We start from the raw sequence: 20,181 nt of genomic DNA, 5'->3' as shown, positions 1-20,181 counted from the left end.
AGAATCAATTCGGCAATCTTGTACACCATATAACTCAAAACTAGCAAATTTGGAGTTACGACCCTCTTGCAGTGAGGTAGCGAAATGTTCTCTTTTGTAAATATCTTATTTAATTCTTTTAATTTGGGCCATACGACCCAGCGTCAAGGCCGAGATCATTCAGTGCAGGACAGCAAGGGAAAGGCCTTGCAAAATGCATCAAATCCTCCGGCCCCTGGGGCCCTCCCCCTGCCCCTGGGACCATCCCCCTGCCCCTGGGGACCATCTCCCTGCCCCCGGGGCCCTCCCCCTGCCCCTGGGGCCCTCCCCCTGCCCCTGTGGCCCTCCCCCTGCCCCTGGGACCATCCCCCTGCCCCTGGGGGCCTCCCCCTACCCCTGGGACCATCCACCTGCCCCTGGGGGCCTCCCCCTGCCCCTGGGGCCCTCCCCCTGCCTCTGGGACCATCCCCCTGCCCCTGGGGGCCTCCCCCTGCCCCTGGGACCATCCCCCTGCCCCTGGGGGCCTCCCCCTGCCCCTGGGGGCCTCCCCCTGCCCCTGGGACCATCCGCCTGCCCCTGGGGGCCTCCCCCTGCTCCTGCGGCCCTCCCCCTGCCCCTGGGGGCCTCTCCCTGCCCCCGGGGCCCTCCCCCCACGCCTGGGACCCTCCCCCTGACCCAAGCACCCAATAAAAAATGGTTACTTTATCCTGTCTCAAGGTATCTCATTCCCGGTGTTTGTTTACAAGACCACGCTCTCCATATTATGACAAATTATGCAAAGCTAATGTTTTCCTCTGTTGGTTTTTCATAATTTAAAACCATTCGCCTCATTGGAAATAAGTTACAATTATAGAATAACTATAGAAATATATAAAAACTACTTTTTCATAATATAAAATAATTCGCCATATGGGAAACAAGTTGAAATTATAAAAAAAAATATAAATCTATAAAAAAGGACTTTTTTCATAATTTAGAACAATTCGCCACATTGGAAACAAGTTAAAATTATAAAAAAAACTATAAAATTATATATAAAAATAGCCTGGTTTCCTCACGATATATATATATATATATATATATATATATATATATATATATATATATATATATATATATATATATATATATATACACACACACACACATATAGTGTATATATATACATATATATATATATATATATATATATATATATATATATATATATATATATATATATATATATATATATATATATATATATATATATACATACATTCAAAATGTATACCTAATTAAAAATGGAGTAATTACTCAAAAATTTCCATAAAATATACAATTAACAAATAGTGACGCTTTTCAGTAATTATACTCCATTTTTAATTAAATGATTAAATTTTGGAAAGTCAAGGTCAAAGGTCATGGTCACGGTTAAGTAAAATGTCCAATTCACGTAATCAGGCATAAGTTTGGACATCCTTGTAACAGAAACTTCAAACTTGGTTCATATTTTAGTGTATAAAAATCCACGCCAATTAATACATTTTAATGTCAAAGGTCAAGGTCAAGGTCGAGAAATAAGCTGACACGGCGGAGGTCCGCTGACTACTGAGTGCCCCTCCTCTTATGATCTAGGACTCCATCCTATGTTTGCTCATTATGAAAAGTCTGTTTGGTTGACAATGTTGACGGTGTCACTAGTTTTTAATTATTCTATAGTTTCTCTTATAATATTAACTTGTTTCCTATGTGACGAATTATTTCAAATTATGAAAAAAGTAATTTTTTATAATTTTAAATTTTCATTATAATTTCAAATTTTCTTTATAATTTTAACTTGTTTCCCATGTGAAAAAATTGTTTAAAATCATGAAAAAGTCTTTTTTTTAATTTTATAGTTTTTTTATAATTTTAACTTGTTTCCCATGTGAAAAATTATTTAAAATTATGAAAAATAATATTTTTATAAGTCTATAGTTTTTTTTTTATATAATTTTGACTTGTTTCCCATGTGGCGAATTGTTTTAAATTATGAAAAAAAAATCATTTTTTTATAATTTTATAGTTTTTTTTTTTTTTTAAATTTCAACTTGTTTCACATGTAACACTTTGTTTAAAAATATGAAGTCATTTTTTTATAATTTCATAGTTTTTTTTTATAATCTTAACTTGTTTCCCATGTGGAGAATTGTTTAAAGTATGAAAAAAGTTATTTTCTATAATTTTCTTATAATTTTAACTTGTTACCCATGTGGCGAATTGTTTTAAATTATGAAAAAAGTAATTTTTTTATAATTTTATAATTTTTTATAATTCTAACTTGTTTCCCATGTGGAGAATTATTTAGATTATGAAAAAAAGTAATTTTCTATAATTTTCTTATAATTTTAACTTGTTTCCCATGTGGAGAATTATTTAAAATTATGAATAAAGTCATCTTTTTATAAGTTTATAGTTTTTTTTATAATTTTAACTTGTTTCCCATGTGACGGATTGTTTCAAATTATGAAAAAAAGTCATTTTTTATAATTTTATAGTTTTTTTTTTACTTTAACTTGTTTCCCATGTGGCGAATTATTTCAAATTATGAAAAAAGTCGTTTTATATAATTTCATAGTTTTTTTTTATTTTAACTTGTTTCCCATGTGGCGAATTATTTTAAATTATGAAAAAAATACTTTTTTATAATTTTATATATTTTTTAAAATTTTAACTTGTTTCCCATGTGGAGAATTGTTTAAAATTATGAAACAAAGTAATTTTTTATAATTTAATAGTTTTTTCATAATTTTAATTTGTTTCCCATGTGGAGAATTGTTTAAAATTATGAAAAAAAGTCATTTTTTATAATTCTATATATTTTTCATAAAATTAATTTGTTTCCCATGTGAAATTTTTTTTTAAATTATGAAAAAAGTCATTTTTTATAATTTCATAGTTTTTTTTTTTTTTACTTTTAACTTGTTTCCCATGTGAAAAATTGTATCAAATTATGAAAACAGTTATTTTTTTTTACAATTTTATATTTTAAATAATTTAATACTTTTTTTATAATTTTGACTTGTTTCCCGTGTAGAGAATTATTCAAAATTATGAAAAAGTCATTTTTTTATAAGCTTATAGTTTTTTTATAATTCTAACTTCTTTCCAATGTGGAGAATAGTTTTAAATCATGAAAAACTAACAGAAGAAAACAACAGCTTACCATAATTTGGCAGTAAATGGAGACCGGGATCTAGTAAACCAATACCCTAACTCCTAAGACAGAATAAAAAGTCAAGTCTCTTACAAAACTGCGTCCAAGAAGGTTAGCGACCCCAGAGTTCAGAAACCGGTTATCCCAAGGTAGACTAATGGTGCTTCGGGTGTGTGTGTGTGTGTGTGTGTGTGTGTGTGTGTGTGTGAGAGAGAGAGAGAGAGAGAGAGAGAGAGAGAGAGAGAGAGAGAGAGAGAGAGAGAGAGAGAGAGAGAGAGAGAGACTAATCGACGGTATGGTGTATGGGCAGTTGCCATTTCTGATTTTAGAAGCCTTATTATTATTATTATTATTATTATTAGCTAAGCTACAACCCTATTTGGAAAAGCAGGATGCTATAAGCACAAGGGCTCCAACAGGGAAAAATAGCAAGTATTATTATTATTATTATTATTATTATTAATATTATTAGCTAAGCTACAGGATACTATAAGCCCAATGGCTCCAACAGGGAAAAATAGCAAGTATTATTATTATTATCATTATTATTATTATTATTATTAGCTAAGCTACAGGATACTATAAGCCCAAGGGCTCCAACAGGGAAAAATAGCCCAGTAAAGAAAGGCAATTATTATTATTATTATTGTTATTATTATTATTATTAGCTAAGCTACAACCCTAGTTGAAAAAGCAAGATGCCATTAGCCCAAGGGCTCCAACAAGGAAAAATAGCCAAGTGAGGAAAGGAGATAAACAAGCTACAAGAGAAATAATGAACAATTAATATTTTAAGAACAGTATCAACATTAAAATAGAGCTTTCATATATAAACTATAAAATGATAAAAAATACAAGAGGAAGAAAACTGAGATAGAATAGTGTGCCCGAGTGTAACCTCAAGCAAGAGAACTCTACAATGAAGGAGGAAATTATTTCCAGCTGGGAAGAAAAACTCTGGAAGGTATCCAGTTAATCGTATTATATATCAGCTGGAAAAAAACATATATTTCGTGCTGGAATTGTCCAAAAGGCTTCAAATCGTGCCATAGCCTCTGTACCATGGTCTTCCACTGTCTTGGGTTAGAGTTCTCTTGCTTGAGGGTACACTCAGGCACACTATTCTATCTTGTTTCTCTTCCTCTTGTTATTTTGAAGTTGTTATAGTTTATATATGGAATGTTTATTTTAATGTTATTATTGATCTTAAACTACTCTTGTAGTTTTTCTTTATTTCCTTTCCTCACTGGGCTATTTTCCCTGTTGGAGCCCCTGGGCTTATGGCATCCTGCTTTTCCAACTAGGGTTGTAGCTTAGCAAGTAATAATAATAATAATAATAATAATAATAATAATAATAGCAACAACAACAACAACAATAATAATAATAATGCTAATAATAATAAAAAAATACTGATGAATAAATAATAATAATAATAATAATAATAATAATAAAAGTAATAATAATAATAATAATAATAATAATAATAATAATAACAACAACAACTGTATCCGATATGAAAAAAAAAACCGCTCTAAATTCTACAAAAAAAGCGCTGAATGGCAACTCTGTATATGATAACCATAGCCATCAACCGAAAACGCCACAAATTAACCGTAGCCACGAAATAAACCCTTATCCAAAGAATCTATGAAAATACAAATCCAAAGAAATGGTTATCCAACATACTGACGAGAATGAAACCTTTCCATCATAGGCCTATTATGGGAACTCGCGTTTTTGTGGGTTCTAGGCCTATGGGAATCTAAGAATGTGATAGAATTAATTAAAAGTAGGGAAGCAATAAATGAATGTGTAGGTCTAAAGGTATTTTGTTTTGTGTGTGTTTTCCATAAGATATTCTAAAATGTTCAGTTTTCTATACTATTTGGTGAACTGGCCATAGGCCTAGTCTACAGTTTGGTTGATGTAATTGTGTGATTATTTTCAGTGATAATTACAAAAACATAATAATAATAATTATTAAGGGAGGGAGAGAGAGAGAGAGAGAGAGAGAGAGAGAGAGAGAGAGAGAGAGAGAGAGAGAGAGAGAGAGAGGAACCATCTAACGGTAAATTCGTCACAGCTGAAAGGTAACCTTAAGGGGAAATCATTTATATATATATATATATATATATATATATATATATATATATATATATATATATATATATATATATATATATTTATACATATATATATAAATAAATATATATATATATATATGTATATATATACATATATATACATATATATATATATATATATATATATATATATATATATATATACATATATATATATATATATATATATATATATATGTATATATATATATATATATATACATATATATATATGTATATATATACATATATATATATTATATATATATATATATATATATATATATATATATATATATATATATATTAGCAGGTAGATTAATTGCTAATATCCTGTATATGAGGTGATATGTATTCAACATCAGTAGGCTACCCTTAAAAAAGACCAACATTATCTAACATCTCCCAAATAAGACTCTCTCTCTCTCTCTCTCTCTCTCTCTCTCTCTCTCTCTCTCTCTCTCTCTCTCTCTCTCCCAGGAGCTTTCCCTTGGTTACGTCTCTACAAAACTCAATTACTCAGTCTGCCCCAGCGTTGACCTCAACCATACTGAGGACAAAGGAAGCCATAGACCGAGTTGACGGTTGAGAAATTTCTAGCTGACTGACCACACCGTACAGACAAATGTGTCTATATTATACTCCATCTGGTTATATAATTTGATTTATAACTTTATTCTTATATCATTTCAGTATAATTTTATTGATTTTGCTATCATTATTATATTTCATTGGTCGTTTTAACGTATTTTTCCTTATTACTAACATACTATTCAATACTAGGTCTAAATCATTGCTTTCTCTGCTGGAGCCCTTGGGCTTGCAAAACTCTTTGTCTGTTACGATTTTAGCTTTGCTAGTAGTAGTTGTTGTTGTTGTTGTTGTTGTTGTAGTAGTAGTAGTAGTAGTCAGATATGTTCCCAAGCAAGTGAAAAGTATCAATTCTTGTTTAACTAGGTCTACAAGTAACGTTTACTGACAAAAGTGATAATGATGATAAAAAATTCTAAATTTTACTGCTGATTAAGAATTCTAGATATTCCTGATGATTAGGAATTCTAGATTTTAATGTTAAGAATCCTACAAATTACTGCTGACTAAGAACTCTAAATTTTCCTGATGATACAGAATTCTAAATTTGCCTAATGATTAAGAATCCTAAATATTCCTGATGATTAAGAATTCTGAATTTTACTTTAAGTTGAGACATCTCAGTTTAAATGATAATTAAGAATTCTAAATTTCCCTGAAGATTAAGAATTCTAAATTTTCCTGATGTTGAAGAATTCTAAATTTTACTGAGTTAAGAATTCTAAATTTCCCTGATGATTACAAATTCTAAATTTTACTTTAAGTTAAGAAATCTCAATCTAAATGATAATTAAGAATTCTAAATTTCCCTGATGATTAAGAATTCTAAATTTTCCTGATGTTGAAGAATTCTAAATTTTACTGAGTTAAGAATTCTAAATTTCCCTGATGATTACAAATTCTAAATTTTACTTTAAGTTAAGAAATCTCAATCTAAATGATAATTAAGAATTCTAAATTTCCCTGAAGATTAAGAATTCTAAATTTTCATAAGATTAAGAATTCTAAATTTTCCTAATGTTGAAGAATTCTAAATTTTCCTGATGATACAGAATTCTGAATTTTACTTTAAGTTAAGAAATCTCAATCTAAATGATAATTAAGAATTCTAAATTTCCCTAATGATTAAGAATTCTAGATTTCCCTAATGATTAAGAATTCTAAATTTTCCTTTTGATGAATTCTAAATTTTAATGAAAGTTGAGAATTCTAAATTTTCCTAACGATTAAGAATCCTAAATTTTGCTCGTGATTAAGAATTCTAGATTTTTCTGATTAATAAGAATTCTAAATTTTTCTGATTAATAAGAATTCTAAATTTTACTGATGATTAAAAATTCTAAATTTCACAAAATGTTAAGAATTCCCAATTTGACTGACAATTAAGCTTTATAAATTTTCCTAATGATTAAGAATTCTAAATTTTCCTGATGATGGAGAATTCTAAATTTACTGATGATTAAAAATTCTAAATTTTAACGAAAGTTAAGAATTCCCAATTTGACAAATGGCAAAGAATTATGAATTTTACTAATATTTAAGAATCCTAAATTTTTCAGCTGTTGAATAAGAATTCTAAATTTTCCTGATTAAAAATTCTAAATTTTACAAAAAGTTAAGAATTCCCAATTTGACTGATAATTAAGCTTTATAAATTTTCCTACCGATTAAGAATTCTAAATTTTCCAGCTGATAAAGAATTCTAGATTTTACTAATGATTGAAAATTCTAAATTTTTACAAAAGTTAAGAATTTCCTATTTGAATGATGGCAAAGAATTCTGAATTTTACTAATATTTAAGAATCCTAAATTTTGCTGATGATAAAGAATTCTAGATTTTAAATAAAGTTAAAAATTCTAAACTTTACTGATTAAGAAATCGATTTTTTTTAAATACATTAAATTCCCTCATTGCAAAAGAAAAAAAAACGTATAAAATCTATTTAAACAAGACAGAAATTCCATAATAAATATGACATCACCACGTATACACGCATAAATACAACGCTAGTCCTACTGAATGCATAAAATACAAGAAAGTACAACTTACCTATATATATTGGCTTTCCTTCCAGCCATGCAACCATAGCAGTCCCTTCGAGGTGGAGAGAGAGAGACTGAATCTTGCCACTCTTCATCAAACACGTCATTGCTATAAATGATTTCAAATAATTAGAATAAAAAAAAGTATATCAATAGTCTAATGTGTTTAATATTATAATATTAATGAAATCCTATCTTAGTCTTATTATTATCTTCACAAATATCTACTTTAATGAAGGATGATAGGAATAAATTGAAGAATTTATTTGCGCTAGGGAGTATATTGATAAATTATTGTTCCAATAAGGGTAGCATTGTTATTAAACTCTAAGGGATTTACACACCACGTTTCAATTGTAAGTGTCACTTTTTTTTTTTTTTGGACATTTCAGATCTGTAGCATTTCACACTTGTTGAGAGAGAGAGAGAGAGAGAGAGAGAGAGAGAGAGAGAGAGAGAGAGAGAGAGAGAGAGAGAGAGAGAGAGAGAGAGAGAGAGAGTAGTAAAACCCGAGTCACACACCAGTCAAGTATTTCAGCAATAAGAAGTTTGTATTGAGCATGACTACAGTCTCCAACACTGTAATCAAAGGAGATATTTCGTAGTTTGTTATAGCCTAAAATACACGCTTCTGGGGGACTTAATTCTCGTCCACAGGTTATAACGGTTGTTCAGTATTGCAGTTCTGAACTTTTGTCGTATAAAAAAAAGGAAATTGGTTTGCAAACTATCTTTAAAGAATTGGTTCGCAAACTACCTTAAAAAAATTGGTAAGCAACTATTTTAAGAAAATTGGTACGCAAACTATCTTAAGAAAACTGGTTCATAAACTATCTTAAGAAAATTGGTTACAAACTATTTTTAGAAAATTGTTTCATAAACTTTAAGAAAATTGGTTACAAACTATTTTTAGAAAATTTTTTTGTAAACTATTTTAAGAAAATTGGTTACAAACTATTTTTAGAATATTGTTTCGTAAACTATTTTAAGAAAATTGGTTTGCAAACTATCTTAGGAAAATGGGTTACAAACTATTTTAAGAAAATAGTTTCGTAAACTATCTTAAGAAAATTGATACGCAAACTAGCTTAAGAAAATTGGTTACAAACTATTTTAAGAAAATTGTTTCGTAAACTATCTTAAGAAAATTGGTAAGCTAACTATCTTAAGGAAATTGGTATGCAAACTATCTTAAGAAAATTGGTATGCAAACTATCTTAAGGAAATTGGTTTGCAAACTATCTTAAGAAAATTGGTATGCAAACTTTCTTTAAAAAATTGGCATGCAAACTACAGTATCTTGAGATCATTGGTACGCAAGCTATCTTTAAAAAATTGGTACTCAAACTATCTTTAAAAACTGGTTTACAAACTATCTTAAGAAAATTGGTTTGCAAACTATCTTAAGAAAATTGGTACGCAAACTATCTTAAGAAAATTGGTAATCAAACCATCTCAAGAAAATTGGTAAGCAAACTATCTTAAGAAAATTGGTACACAAACTATCTTAAGAAGATTGGTTCACAAACTAAACTGTCCTAAGAAAATTTGTACGCAAACTATCATGAAAATTGGTTTGCAAACTACCCATATCTTAAGAAAATTGGTACGCAAACTACCTTAAGAAAATTGGTATGCATACTACCTTAAGAAAATTGGTACGCAAACTACCCATATCTTAAGAAAATTGGTACGCAAACTACCTTAAGAAAATTGGTACGCAAACTACCCATATCTTAAGAAAATTGGTACGCAAACTACCTTAAGAAAATTGGTACGCAAACTACCCATATCTTAAGAAAATTGGTACGCAAACTACCTTAAGAAAATTGGTATGCATACTACCTTAAAATTGGTACGCAAGCTACCCATATCTTAAGAAAATTGGTACGCAAACTATCTTAAGAAAATTGGTATGCATACTACCTTAAGAAAATTGGTACGCAAACTACCCATATCTTAAGAAAATTGGTACGCAAACTACCTTAAGAAAATTGGTACGCAAACTACCCATATCTTAAGAAAATTGGTACGCAAACTACCCATATCTTAAGAAAATTGGTACGCAAACTACCTTAAGAAAATTGGTACGCAAACTACCCATATCTTAAGAAAATTGGTACGCAAACTACCCATATCTTAAGAAAATTGGTACGCAAACTACCCATATCTTAAGAAAATTGGTACGCAAACTACCTTAAGAAAATTGGTACGCAAACTACCCATATCTTAAGAAAATTGGTACGCAAACTACCTTAAGAAAATTGGTATGCATACTACCTTAAAATTGGTACGCAAGCTACCCATATCTTAAGAAAATTGGTACGCAAACTATCTTACGAAAATTGGTTTGCAAACTACCCATATCTTAAGAAAATTGGTACGCAAACTACCTTAACAAAATTGGTACGCAAACTATCTCAAGTATTGGATATGTTATTTTGCCTTCCTTATTTGACAAGCAAGCATTTATTCTCACTTCTTCCCCTGTGTATGAATTGCTACCACTGCCAGGTCCCCCAAAAATACCTAACCTATATTTTATCATTTCATCTTTATTATTCTAATTTCTAAACTTATCACCATTGTAAATAATAGCAACAACATTAGCCTAACTTTGAGAAGAAATTGCCTTCATGAGTTTATATCAAAGTAGTAGTAATAGATAGTAGGTTGGCCAGGGCACCAGCCACCCGTTGAGATACTACCACTAAAGAGTTATGGGGTCTTTGACAGGCCAAACAGTACTACTTTGGTCCCTTCTCTCTGGTAACGGTTCATTTTCCATTTGCCTACACAGACACCGAATAGTCTGGCCTATTCTTTAAATATTCTCCTCTGTCCTCATACACCTGACAACACTGAGATTACCAGACAATTCTTCTCTCAAAGGGTTAACTACTGCACTGTAATGTTCAGTGGCCACATTACTCTTGGTAAAGGTAGAAGAGACTCTTTAGCTAAGGTAAGCACCTCTTCTAGGCAAAGGACACTCCAAAATCAAACCATAGTTCTCTAATCTTGGGTAGTGCCATAGCCTCTGTACCATAGCCTTCCACTGTCTTGGTTTAGAGTTCTCTAGCTTGAGGGTACACTCAGGCAGATGATTCTATGTAATTTCTCTTCCTATTGTTTTGTTAAAGTTTATATAGCTTATTTAGGAAATATTTATTTTAATGTTATTGTTCTTAAAATTTTCTATTTTTCTTTGTTTCCTTTCCTCACTGAGCTGTTTTCCCTGTTGGAGCCCCTGGGCTTATAGCAACCTGCTTTTCCAACTAGGGTTGTAGCTTAGCAAATAATAATAATTATTATTTAATAATAACAATAATAAATGTAAAATCTCTTGAGTAATACATTAAAAAATAGGCCTGTTTATTTTTCTTAAATGGTTTATAACCTAAGATGAAACTTTTCAGCCTCAGATAATTCAAACAATCTTAAAGTTTTTTCATTGTAAGATCAATCTTCAAATCGGTTCATTTAGAATTATCAATACCTTTTAATATATTGAGAGGAATTCTTCCTGTGAGACGTCCCATTTGTATAGAAAAGTGTAAAATCAAAATATAATTTAAATATTTACCATATCTATCTACTTATTTATTCGATAAAGTTCCAAGTTTACGAGGAAAATATTTGAAATTACTTATCAGATGCAGCATGCTTGAGGCCAATATGTAAACAGCAGTAAAGGTTTTTGCAGTAATAAAATCGGAACTGTTTGATTAATGAATAAGTCTAGCATTTGAGGATAAAGTCCTAATTTAGATGAGGAATAGCATAGCCTATTTCTACGTGCCATACTAGTGCCATCGCCTGCTTAGACTAACATACAAAATCTGTGAAGACTAAAGCATTTCTGACGAGAGACATCGAAGGTGCTTCCCATACATGGTTATCAATATGGTGAAAAAGTAATGTGCTCTAAATGTATTTAATGTTTCATTGCCCTTTTGTTTCCCATTATCATTTTTAAGTTTTAGAAATGATTTACATAAAGCATAACTGCATTTGTCTTGTTGTTACAGGTACTTATTAGGAAAATAATTTCTTGTCGCAGTTATTCACTATAACAATGAAAGAAATTTGGTGGGAGGATATTATTAAATTACTTACTCTATGGACATCTTGATTTCATATTTGGAGAATACAGTACTCTAACTTTCATTTGTACGTTCGTGGTGAGTTACATTAAGTAGCTTAGTCTACAACGCCATGACAATTTATCAAAATAAAAAGGTCTTTAATGTCTGAACCCCTTTTTATCATTATTTCAATAGGGGATTAAACTTATATGACCCCACCCTAGAACCATGGTCATTCAGTGCCGAGATGTGACTGGGGGAAGGAAACCCCGGCAACCTCACAGTTGCACTATCGAGAGAAAAATGAAAAGACATTGAAAAAGAGACGGAAGAAAGGAAAACAGAATGGAGGTAAATTAGTAAACTAAAAGGTGGGTGCAACTAAGGGTCCAAGGGATGCTACAAAGACCTCAGGTCACTAAATGAGATGCTACCGAGGGAATAACTTCGTACGAGGTATGTACAGTATTTATGATCAATATTTCATTATATAGGTTCTGTATTCTCAAAAGATACTCCTTCCATTATATCTGTTAAAAAGATGAAGTAGAGGAAAGCAACAACGCCTTAATAATAACAATTGACTAAAACACTACCGAGACGACTAATGTAGATATCTTTAGCACAAAAAGGGTACGATAACACAAAATCAAATTCATCAAAAAACAGCCATTTTGAAAACTTATAAACATGGTAGGACCATCATCTTCTAACTTGAAAAGATGACACACATCAAAACAAGATGAAGACAATAGGTTAAGGATATTAATAAGACAAAATTTTGACTTTGTAAGAGACAATTGAGTATTAGGGTCTCAGCAAAAAGAAATCAAAATAAAACGGTTTTTCAGACTTTCTTTTGTTATTCAAATACAAACAAACAACCTAATGCCAATAGAAATTAAATCTACAGATAATAAGGCATTACTAATGAAGACTAAGATATTGGTGACAAGGAATATTGCAAAGTAAATCAGAAATATGTTTTATTGATACAATGTCTAGAAATACATTAGTCAAAATAGGATTTAAAATTAATAGTATTCTGTACAGGATATGTATTTTATACAACTGGAGTTGCATTTACTTCCTCACCCTTGTTTTACAGTATAAAGAAGTACCCATTAGTTATAGGATAATTTAGTGGTGTACCAAGGTGGTAAGACACTATTCTACCAATAACTAGACATGCACTAACTCTACCAAAAATGCAAATAGTGAAAAATGTCATATATACATCATGCATCGACTCTACCAACAGTAAAAATAATGAACGACCTAACAGCGCCTTCAGTAGCATGCGGTGTTAGCTATGAATATCTTGTTTTCTTAATAGTATTCTGTTAAAGATATGTATTTCATACAACTGGAGTTGCATTTACTTCCTCACCCTTGTTTTACAGTATAAAGAGCATTAGTTATAAAGAGATATAAGGATAATTTAGTGGTGTACCAAGTGGTCAGACTTCAACTCTAGTGAAATCTTGACAGCACTGGCAAACCAATGTCGTACTTGCATCATGCATCGACTCTACCAAGAATGGGAATAGTGAAAAATGGAATTTTTATTATAAAATTAATTTCTAAATATACTTACCTGGGAGTTACATATATAGCTTAAATCACGCGCGACGAAAGGCGGGATTTAAGCTATATATATGCAACTACCAGGGAAGTTACATATTTAAAAAATGTCATATATGCATCATGTATCGTCTCTACCAACAGTGGAAATAATGAACAACCTAACAGAGCATTCAGTAGCATGAGGTATTAGCTGTCATATCTTGTTTTCTTACTGTCACCTCAGATAAATCCGTTCTATTTATAAAAGTTATGACTGTGACATCAACACTGATATAAGCACCTTTAAAACGAGTTGGAAATTTGTATTGTATTATTTATGAAGCTTCTTATATCTACGAGATGATGACACTACTTTTTTCGGGATTTTTAGTTACATATGAATTATCTCTTTTAATGCTGTTAATGTTTTTTAAAATATTTTATTTTAATTTTTCATTACTTCTTATATCGTTTATTTATTTCCTTGCTTCCTTTCTTCACTGGGCTATTTTTTCCCTGTTGGAGCCCTTGGGCTTATAGCATCTTGCTTTTCCAACTATAGTCCATTTCTTTTAGTGAGTCATATTTGCACCGACTCGCAACGGTGCCCTTTTAGCTCGGAAAAGTTTCCTGATCGCTGATTGGTTAGAATTATCTTGTCCAACCAATCAGCGATCAGGAAACTTTTCCGAGCTAAAAGGGCACCGCTGCGAGTCGGTGCAAATATGACTCGCTAAAAGAAATGGACTATAGGGTTGTAGCTTGGGTTGTAGCTTGGCTAATAATAATAATAATAATAATAATAATAATAATAATAATAATAATAATAATAATAATAACTGAAGTCAAGATGAAGTTTCCTATCTAATTACAGTAGGTCCAGAACTTACAAACATTTCGACATACATATGCAAATACAACTGAAAATATCAAAGATGAGATAAAGAAATACTATAAAAAAACAATATTGTATCATTTAATACAGTAAGAAAAACAACATTTGTAATAACCTGATATCTATTTCATATGAAACCCAAATATTTGTTGACTTTTGTGGCTGGAAATCATAGGCATGGAATTCAGATACCCTTGGAGAAATTTTAAAAAAATTAGACTAGCAATCAATTTGATTTGCAAACAGCTTCTAGGAACCTATTAACCCTTTTACCCCCAGGCTATTTTGAAATTTCCAACCCTTAACCCCCAGGCGTTTTTTTTTTTCAAGCACATTTTGCTATATATTTTTTTTTAAATTGCTCTGACAGCTTTAATTTTTGTCATAGAGAGGTTAGGTTGGTCTCATTCTTTTGGAAAATGCCTGAAGTTTCTCAAAAAATTATAAAAAATATGCAAAAAAAATTTAAATAGCAGTTTTTTGCAAGGATGTACCGGTACGTCCATGGGGTAAAGGGATGAATTTTGTGAAACGTACCAGTGCGTCCTTTGGGGGTAAAAGGGTTAAGAACCTTCTACTAGTAACTACCCATAACTCAGAATTGAGTAAACTTAACCATTATCTCAAAAGACCAGGGATTCAAAATATTTCAGTGCGTATAAAGAGTAAAATATTCCTCCCAAATATAGTGACATGGAATGATTCTATATAATTATTTCTCCCCTTGAATGGCTGAAGCTTAGAGAGTTCCATGAAGTGAATAATAAGGGGAAATACTCATTTCAAACAGTATCAACTAGCATGATAAATAGATGCTTCGATGGTAAAATTAAAAATCAATGGAAAATGTATAATGTACCGGTATAAATTATAAAACTTTAATTTTTCTAAATCATTTTCAAGACTGGATTTTATTCTTAAATTTGGGCTAAATAGACCAGTGTTGGGGCTTGTGAGACCATTCACAGTCCAAATGTATCTAGGGTAAACCCTGAAGTTACATTTTGAGGTAAATGTTAGAAGAGGTTGAAGAGCAAGATGCAAGAGAGGAAGCGGCAGCGGAGGTGAAGTTGAAAGATACAAGTAGAAGGATATAAAAGTAGTAGGATATAAAGCTAGGATATATAAGTAGAAGGATATAAAGCAGTAGGATATATAAGTAGAAGGATATAAAAGTAGTAGGATATAAAGCTAGGATATATAAGTAGAAGGATATAAAAGTAGTAGGATATAAAAGTAGAAGGTTATAAAAGTAGAAGGATATGAAGCAGTAGGATATAAAGTAGAAGGATATAAAGTAGGATATAAAACAAATGCAGCTAGGGGGCGAAGGAACGCTGCAAAGACCCTTAAGTAATCCCCGCAGTACATCATATCGCTCGTTTGCGACAACGTCGTCATAACTCAAAAGTAGCTACTTTTCAGGCGAGCCATTTTAATCAATTAAAACACTCTCATATTAATGTATGTCGTTAGGACATTTACTGCCTCTAGCGACCAATTTTCTAGCTACAATTATGAAACTTTTGCCAAAAAAATCAGCATTTGAAGATGAATACAGTATGTCTATATGGATAACTCAAAAATACATTTTTTTTCAATTATGACGTTGTCGCAAGCGAGCGATATGAGGTGATTTGATGGCACTAACCACCGTAAGGAGGAATAATTCTTAGACCAAACGAAGCTAAAATTAAAACCATGCAGTAATTTGTACTTTAACTTCATTAAATCATTAACAATTCTAGACTATACATGACGTTCCTTTTCCATCACCGGGGAAATAATTATTAGATCAAATGAAGCCAAAAGTAAAACAATACAGTAATTCATACTTTAACTTCATTAAATCATTAACATTTCTGCACTAAACATGACGTTCTTTTTCCATCATCTCCGGGGAAATAATTATTAGATCAAATGAAGCCAAAAGTAAAACCATAAAGCAATTTGTACTTCAACCTCAGTAAATCATTATTGATTCTACATTAAACATGACGTTCTTTTTCCATCATCTCCACATATTTTGACACTATGGATTTCCTTTCCAGGAAGTTCACATACCCAAGCAACCTCTCAGGTGTAAGGCTCCCTCCACCTAGGAACTCAGGAATGCTAATACCAACCATCATGAATCCAAAGAGCATCAAATCGTCAACATTTTTCCTTAATTGATCATAAGTAATGTCAAGAGACACTCCAAACTTTTCAGCATTACGCGATAAGGATTCCCAGTAACTCTGTATTACTTCCTCTAAGTGCTCCTCCAACACTGAAGGGTGACTACTCATGAACAGCATTGATAGGATATCACTGGAAGGATTATCAACATTACAGTGTTGCCAGTCAATCATCATGACGTTGCTGCCATCCTCCGAATACATAAGCTGGCCAGCCCAGTAATCCCCATGAACTACAGTTCTTAGGAGAGGGTACCTCTTCCTCATGTCAAGAATATCTTTCGTGTACGGTATCAAAGATTTCATGGACTTGGCTAACGGCGTGCCTTCGTACATCTCGGCTAGAGTATTCAGGTTGCGTATAAAATACTCGTCAAAGCAAGTGAATTTGAACTCCTCCGCCAGATCGGCTAAAGATCCTGCTTCTCCGTGTTTTTCTATGTATGCCAATCCCGCAGCATGAAGCTGGGCAATGGCCTGGACAGCTACTTTCGTTTGAGCAAGATTATTGCCTTCTTTTACAATACCACTTTTATATTTATCAATATTAAGGTCCTGCATTACTATGGTAATTTCACCATTGAAATAAGATGCATAATATACTTCAGGTACTTGTAACTTAATACCATTTTTGGAGCACATGTCTTTAAACTCCTGAGTGTTAACAAACTTATAAAATGCTATTTCTCGTTTATCCAAGCCTCCAAGAGCAATAACTTTTCTCCTTTCTAACTCTCTAGGTAAAACTTTAACTACCAAACTCAACTGTACTTTTTCCTTATCACTTCCACTGTAAACAACCTTTAGAAAAACAATTTCACTCATAAAACCTTCAGGAGTTTCCGGGGACTCATACTTCCACGAATGCAATGTAACAGGGTTGCCAAATTTTTGGGACAGCATCTTTTCAACCCAGTGATGACTAATATCTTCGATGAGTGAAAGAGGCTTCAAATCCGAATCCATGCTTGGTCAAGGTTGAGTGTGACACTGAACTGAACTTTGGAAGCGTCTGTAAAATGCAATACAAGAAGAGAATTAGGTAGGAAAAAGAGCGAGTATTATACTGTACATACTAGGCACTAGATTGGAAGTGCTATTAGCCCTAAAAGTTTGTTTTTGCCATATGCTAATACACCTGTGGTGGATGCATTTGATCTAAACATTCCCTGTGAAAAAAGCTCAAAAGCAGATCTAGAATATCAATCAAACTGTCAGCCAGAGAATCAACTGAGGGACTTAAGTGACGTCTTGACCTGTACTCTGTATTCTAGTACAAACTTAATCGCACATTCTTTGATGACAGCTTACAGCTAAACCTTTCACAAACTGAGATACTTGAGTGATGTCTTGACCTGTACTCTGTATTCTAGTACAAACTTAATCGCACATTCTTTGATGATAGCTTACAGCTAAAACTTTCACAAACTGAGGTACTTAAGTGATGTCTTGACCTGTACTCTGTATTCTAGTACAAACTTAATCGCGCATTCTTTGTAATAGCTTACAGCTAAAACTTTCAAAGTTTGAAAAATATAATTTCAAAGATATTCTAGAAGCTGGAATCAGCTCGCTGAGAGAGGACTTTTGGTTCTACACAGAGGTTGAATGACTTACTAACCCCTACAGGGGAAGCGGTTGTGCTGTGGAAATCTAATAAAAGGCGAGTGATATACAGTACTGCTAATTGTAGCTTCCATTTGAATATAAAAAGTTTAAGGCTTCAACTTCATATATCTGCATAAAATATGAACACAACCTATTAATGGCAGAGAGGATCAAATAGTGAGGGAGAAATGAAACAACTCAATTAGCAAGACCTATGGTTATATGGTAGTGAGAAAGCAATAGACTATGCAAAACAATTTGCAATGCCCAGTTAACTTAACTTGAGATGCAACGGACAACACTTCTGGTCACACAATTATCGTTTAATATATCTACAGATTCTCGTACGATTCACCTAGTGGATTGATTGATTTTAAATTCTCTGGCTTCCTGCCATCGGAGGTCATTAAGGCCGATCACATAGAGGAGTTTTCTATCTTTTATAAATAAATGGACATTGGAGAAAGCTAAAGTTGAATACATTTGTGAGGAAGGAGGGAAAGAGACCAAAAGGATTAGGGGAAATAAAATACATTGAGTGTAACAAATATTTTGACAAAAAAAGTCACTGCCAAGTATCTTTAGTAACACCTACAATAGACTACATACAAGGCAGTAACCTCCTTATTTGGGCAACACTGCTGACAGAAAGGCCTTCACAGCTGTAATCTGATTATCAAGGAAGAACAGGAACCCCTTCAGGTTTTCCATTCAAGAAAAGAGAAGCTGACTCGGGAAGAATTTACCTTAGAACAAACCTTATCAAACAAAACAGGTCTAAAAGGATCACTATGCATTGGAAATAAGGATCACCTCTTTGAATTGATAGCATTTCAATAAAATTGGTGCCTCATTATCAAATGTTATCAATCATATGTGCGACCAAATCCATCTAACAGCATTGTAAACAAAATAAGAAAACTGTTTACTTTTATGCCAAATGAATTGACTTCCCAAAGAAATTAATGCTTATAAAAAAAACTCATATAAATTGCCAAGTTCATTTTACAGTACTCATTATTGTAGAAACAACATTCCCAATAACAACATGGAGAAATGGGTGAAAAAAAAAATTAAAATCTTACAGACAAGTACAGTAATGCCTCAATATACAAATTAATTCGTTCTGCAGTGGGTTTCGTTTAGTGAATTTTTCGTATTATAAGTCACGTTTTACATACCAATCACCTAATTTGTTCCAAACCCTACAAAAAGACATTAAATTTTAAAATAAAGCTATAACCCCAATGAAATACAGCCAAATGTATTAAAGGTAGTAGACTGGCCAGGGCACCAGCCACCCATTGAGATACTACTGCTAGAGAGTTATGGGGTCCTTTGACTGGCCAGACAGTACTACATTGGATCCTTCTCTTTGGTTAAGGTTCACTTTCCCTCTGCCTACACAGACACCGAATAGTCTGGACTATTCTTTACAGATTCCTCTCTGTCCTCATACACCTGACAACACTAAGATTACCAAACATTTCTTCTTTCTTATTATTATATTACTTGCTAGGCTACACCCTAATTGAAAAACCAAGATGCTATAAGCCCAAGGGCTCCAACAAGGACAAATAACCAAGTGAGGAAAGGACACAAGGAAATTAATAAACATCAGGAGTAGTAATGAACAATTAAAAATATTTCAGGAACAGTAACAACAATAAAATAGATCTTTCATATATAAACTATAAAAAAAAAAATAAATAAAAACAAGATAGAATAGTGGACCTGAGTGTATCCTCAAGCAAGAGAACTTGAGCTATTTCATTTTAATCCTTCACTAAGTTTGGGGTTTAATGGTGATGCCTGGCAAATTAGTGGTCCTTCAGGCAATACATGATTAATTAGAGGGGCACTCAGTAGAGCGTAAACCTCCGACAAGGCAGCTTATTTAACCTTTTTCTCGACCTTAATCTTGAC

At 32.3% G+C, this 20,181-nt stretch overlaps 2 protein-coding genes across 2 annotated transcripts in view; one reads left to right on the top strand and one right to left on the bottom strand.

Annotated features, from left to right (window-relative positions):
* The first annotated feature begins 84 nt into the window (after positions 1-84).
* On the top strand, positions 85-669 carry LOC137651844 (uncharacterized). Its single transcript, XM_068385063.1, has one exon. The coding sequence runs from the start codon at positions 85-87 to the stop codon at positions 667-669; it is 585 nt and encodes a 194-aa protein (XP_068241164.1).
* Positions 670-16,327: 15,658 nt separating this feature from the next.
* Positions 16,328-20,181, bottom strand: part of LOC137652513 (uncharacterized) — a 38,948-nt gene continuing 35,094 nt past the window's right edge. Inside the window, exon 4 of the mRNA XM_068385961.1 lies at positions 16,328-17,659. Within this exon, the coding sequence (XP_068242062.1) occupies positions 16,456-17,613 (1,158 nt within the window). The 5' untranslated portion in view covers positions 17,614-17,659 and the 3' untranslated portion in view covers positions 16,328-16,455. The remainder of the gene's footprint in view (positions 17,660-20,181) is intronic.

Source organism: Palaemon carinicauda, chromosome 13 (assembly GCF_036898095.1).
Source record: "Palaemon carinicauda isolate YSFRI2023 chromosome 13, ASM3689809v2, whole genome shotgun sequence".
Taxonomy (NCBI): Eukaryota; Metazoa; Arthropoda; class Malacostraca; order Decapoda; family Palaemonidae; genus Palaemon; species Palaemon carinicauda.
The sequence above is the reverse complement of the archived record's forward strand: the minus strand, read 5'-3'. Positions and strand labels throughout refer to the sequence as shown.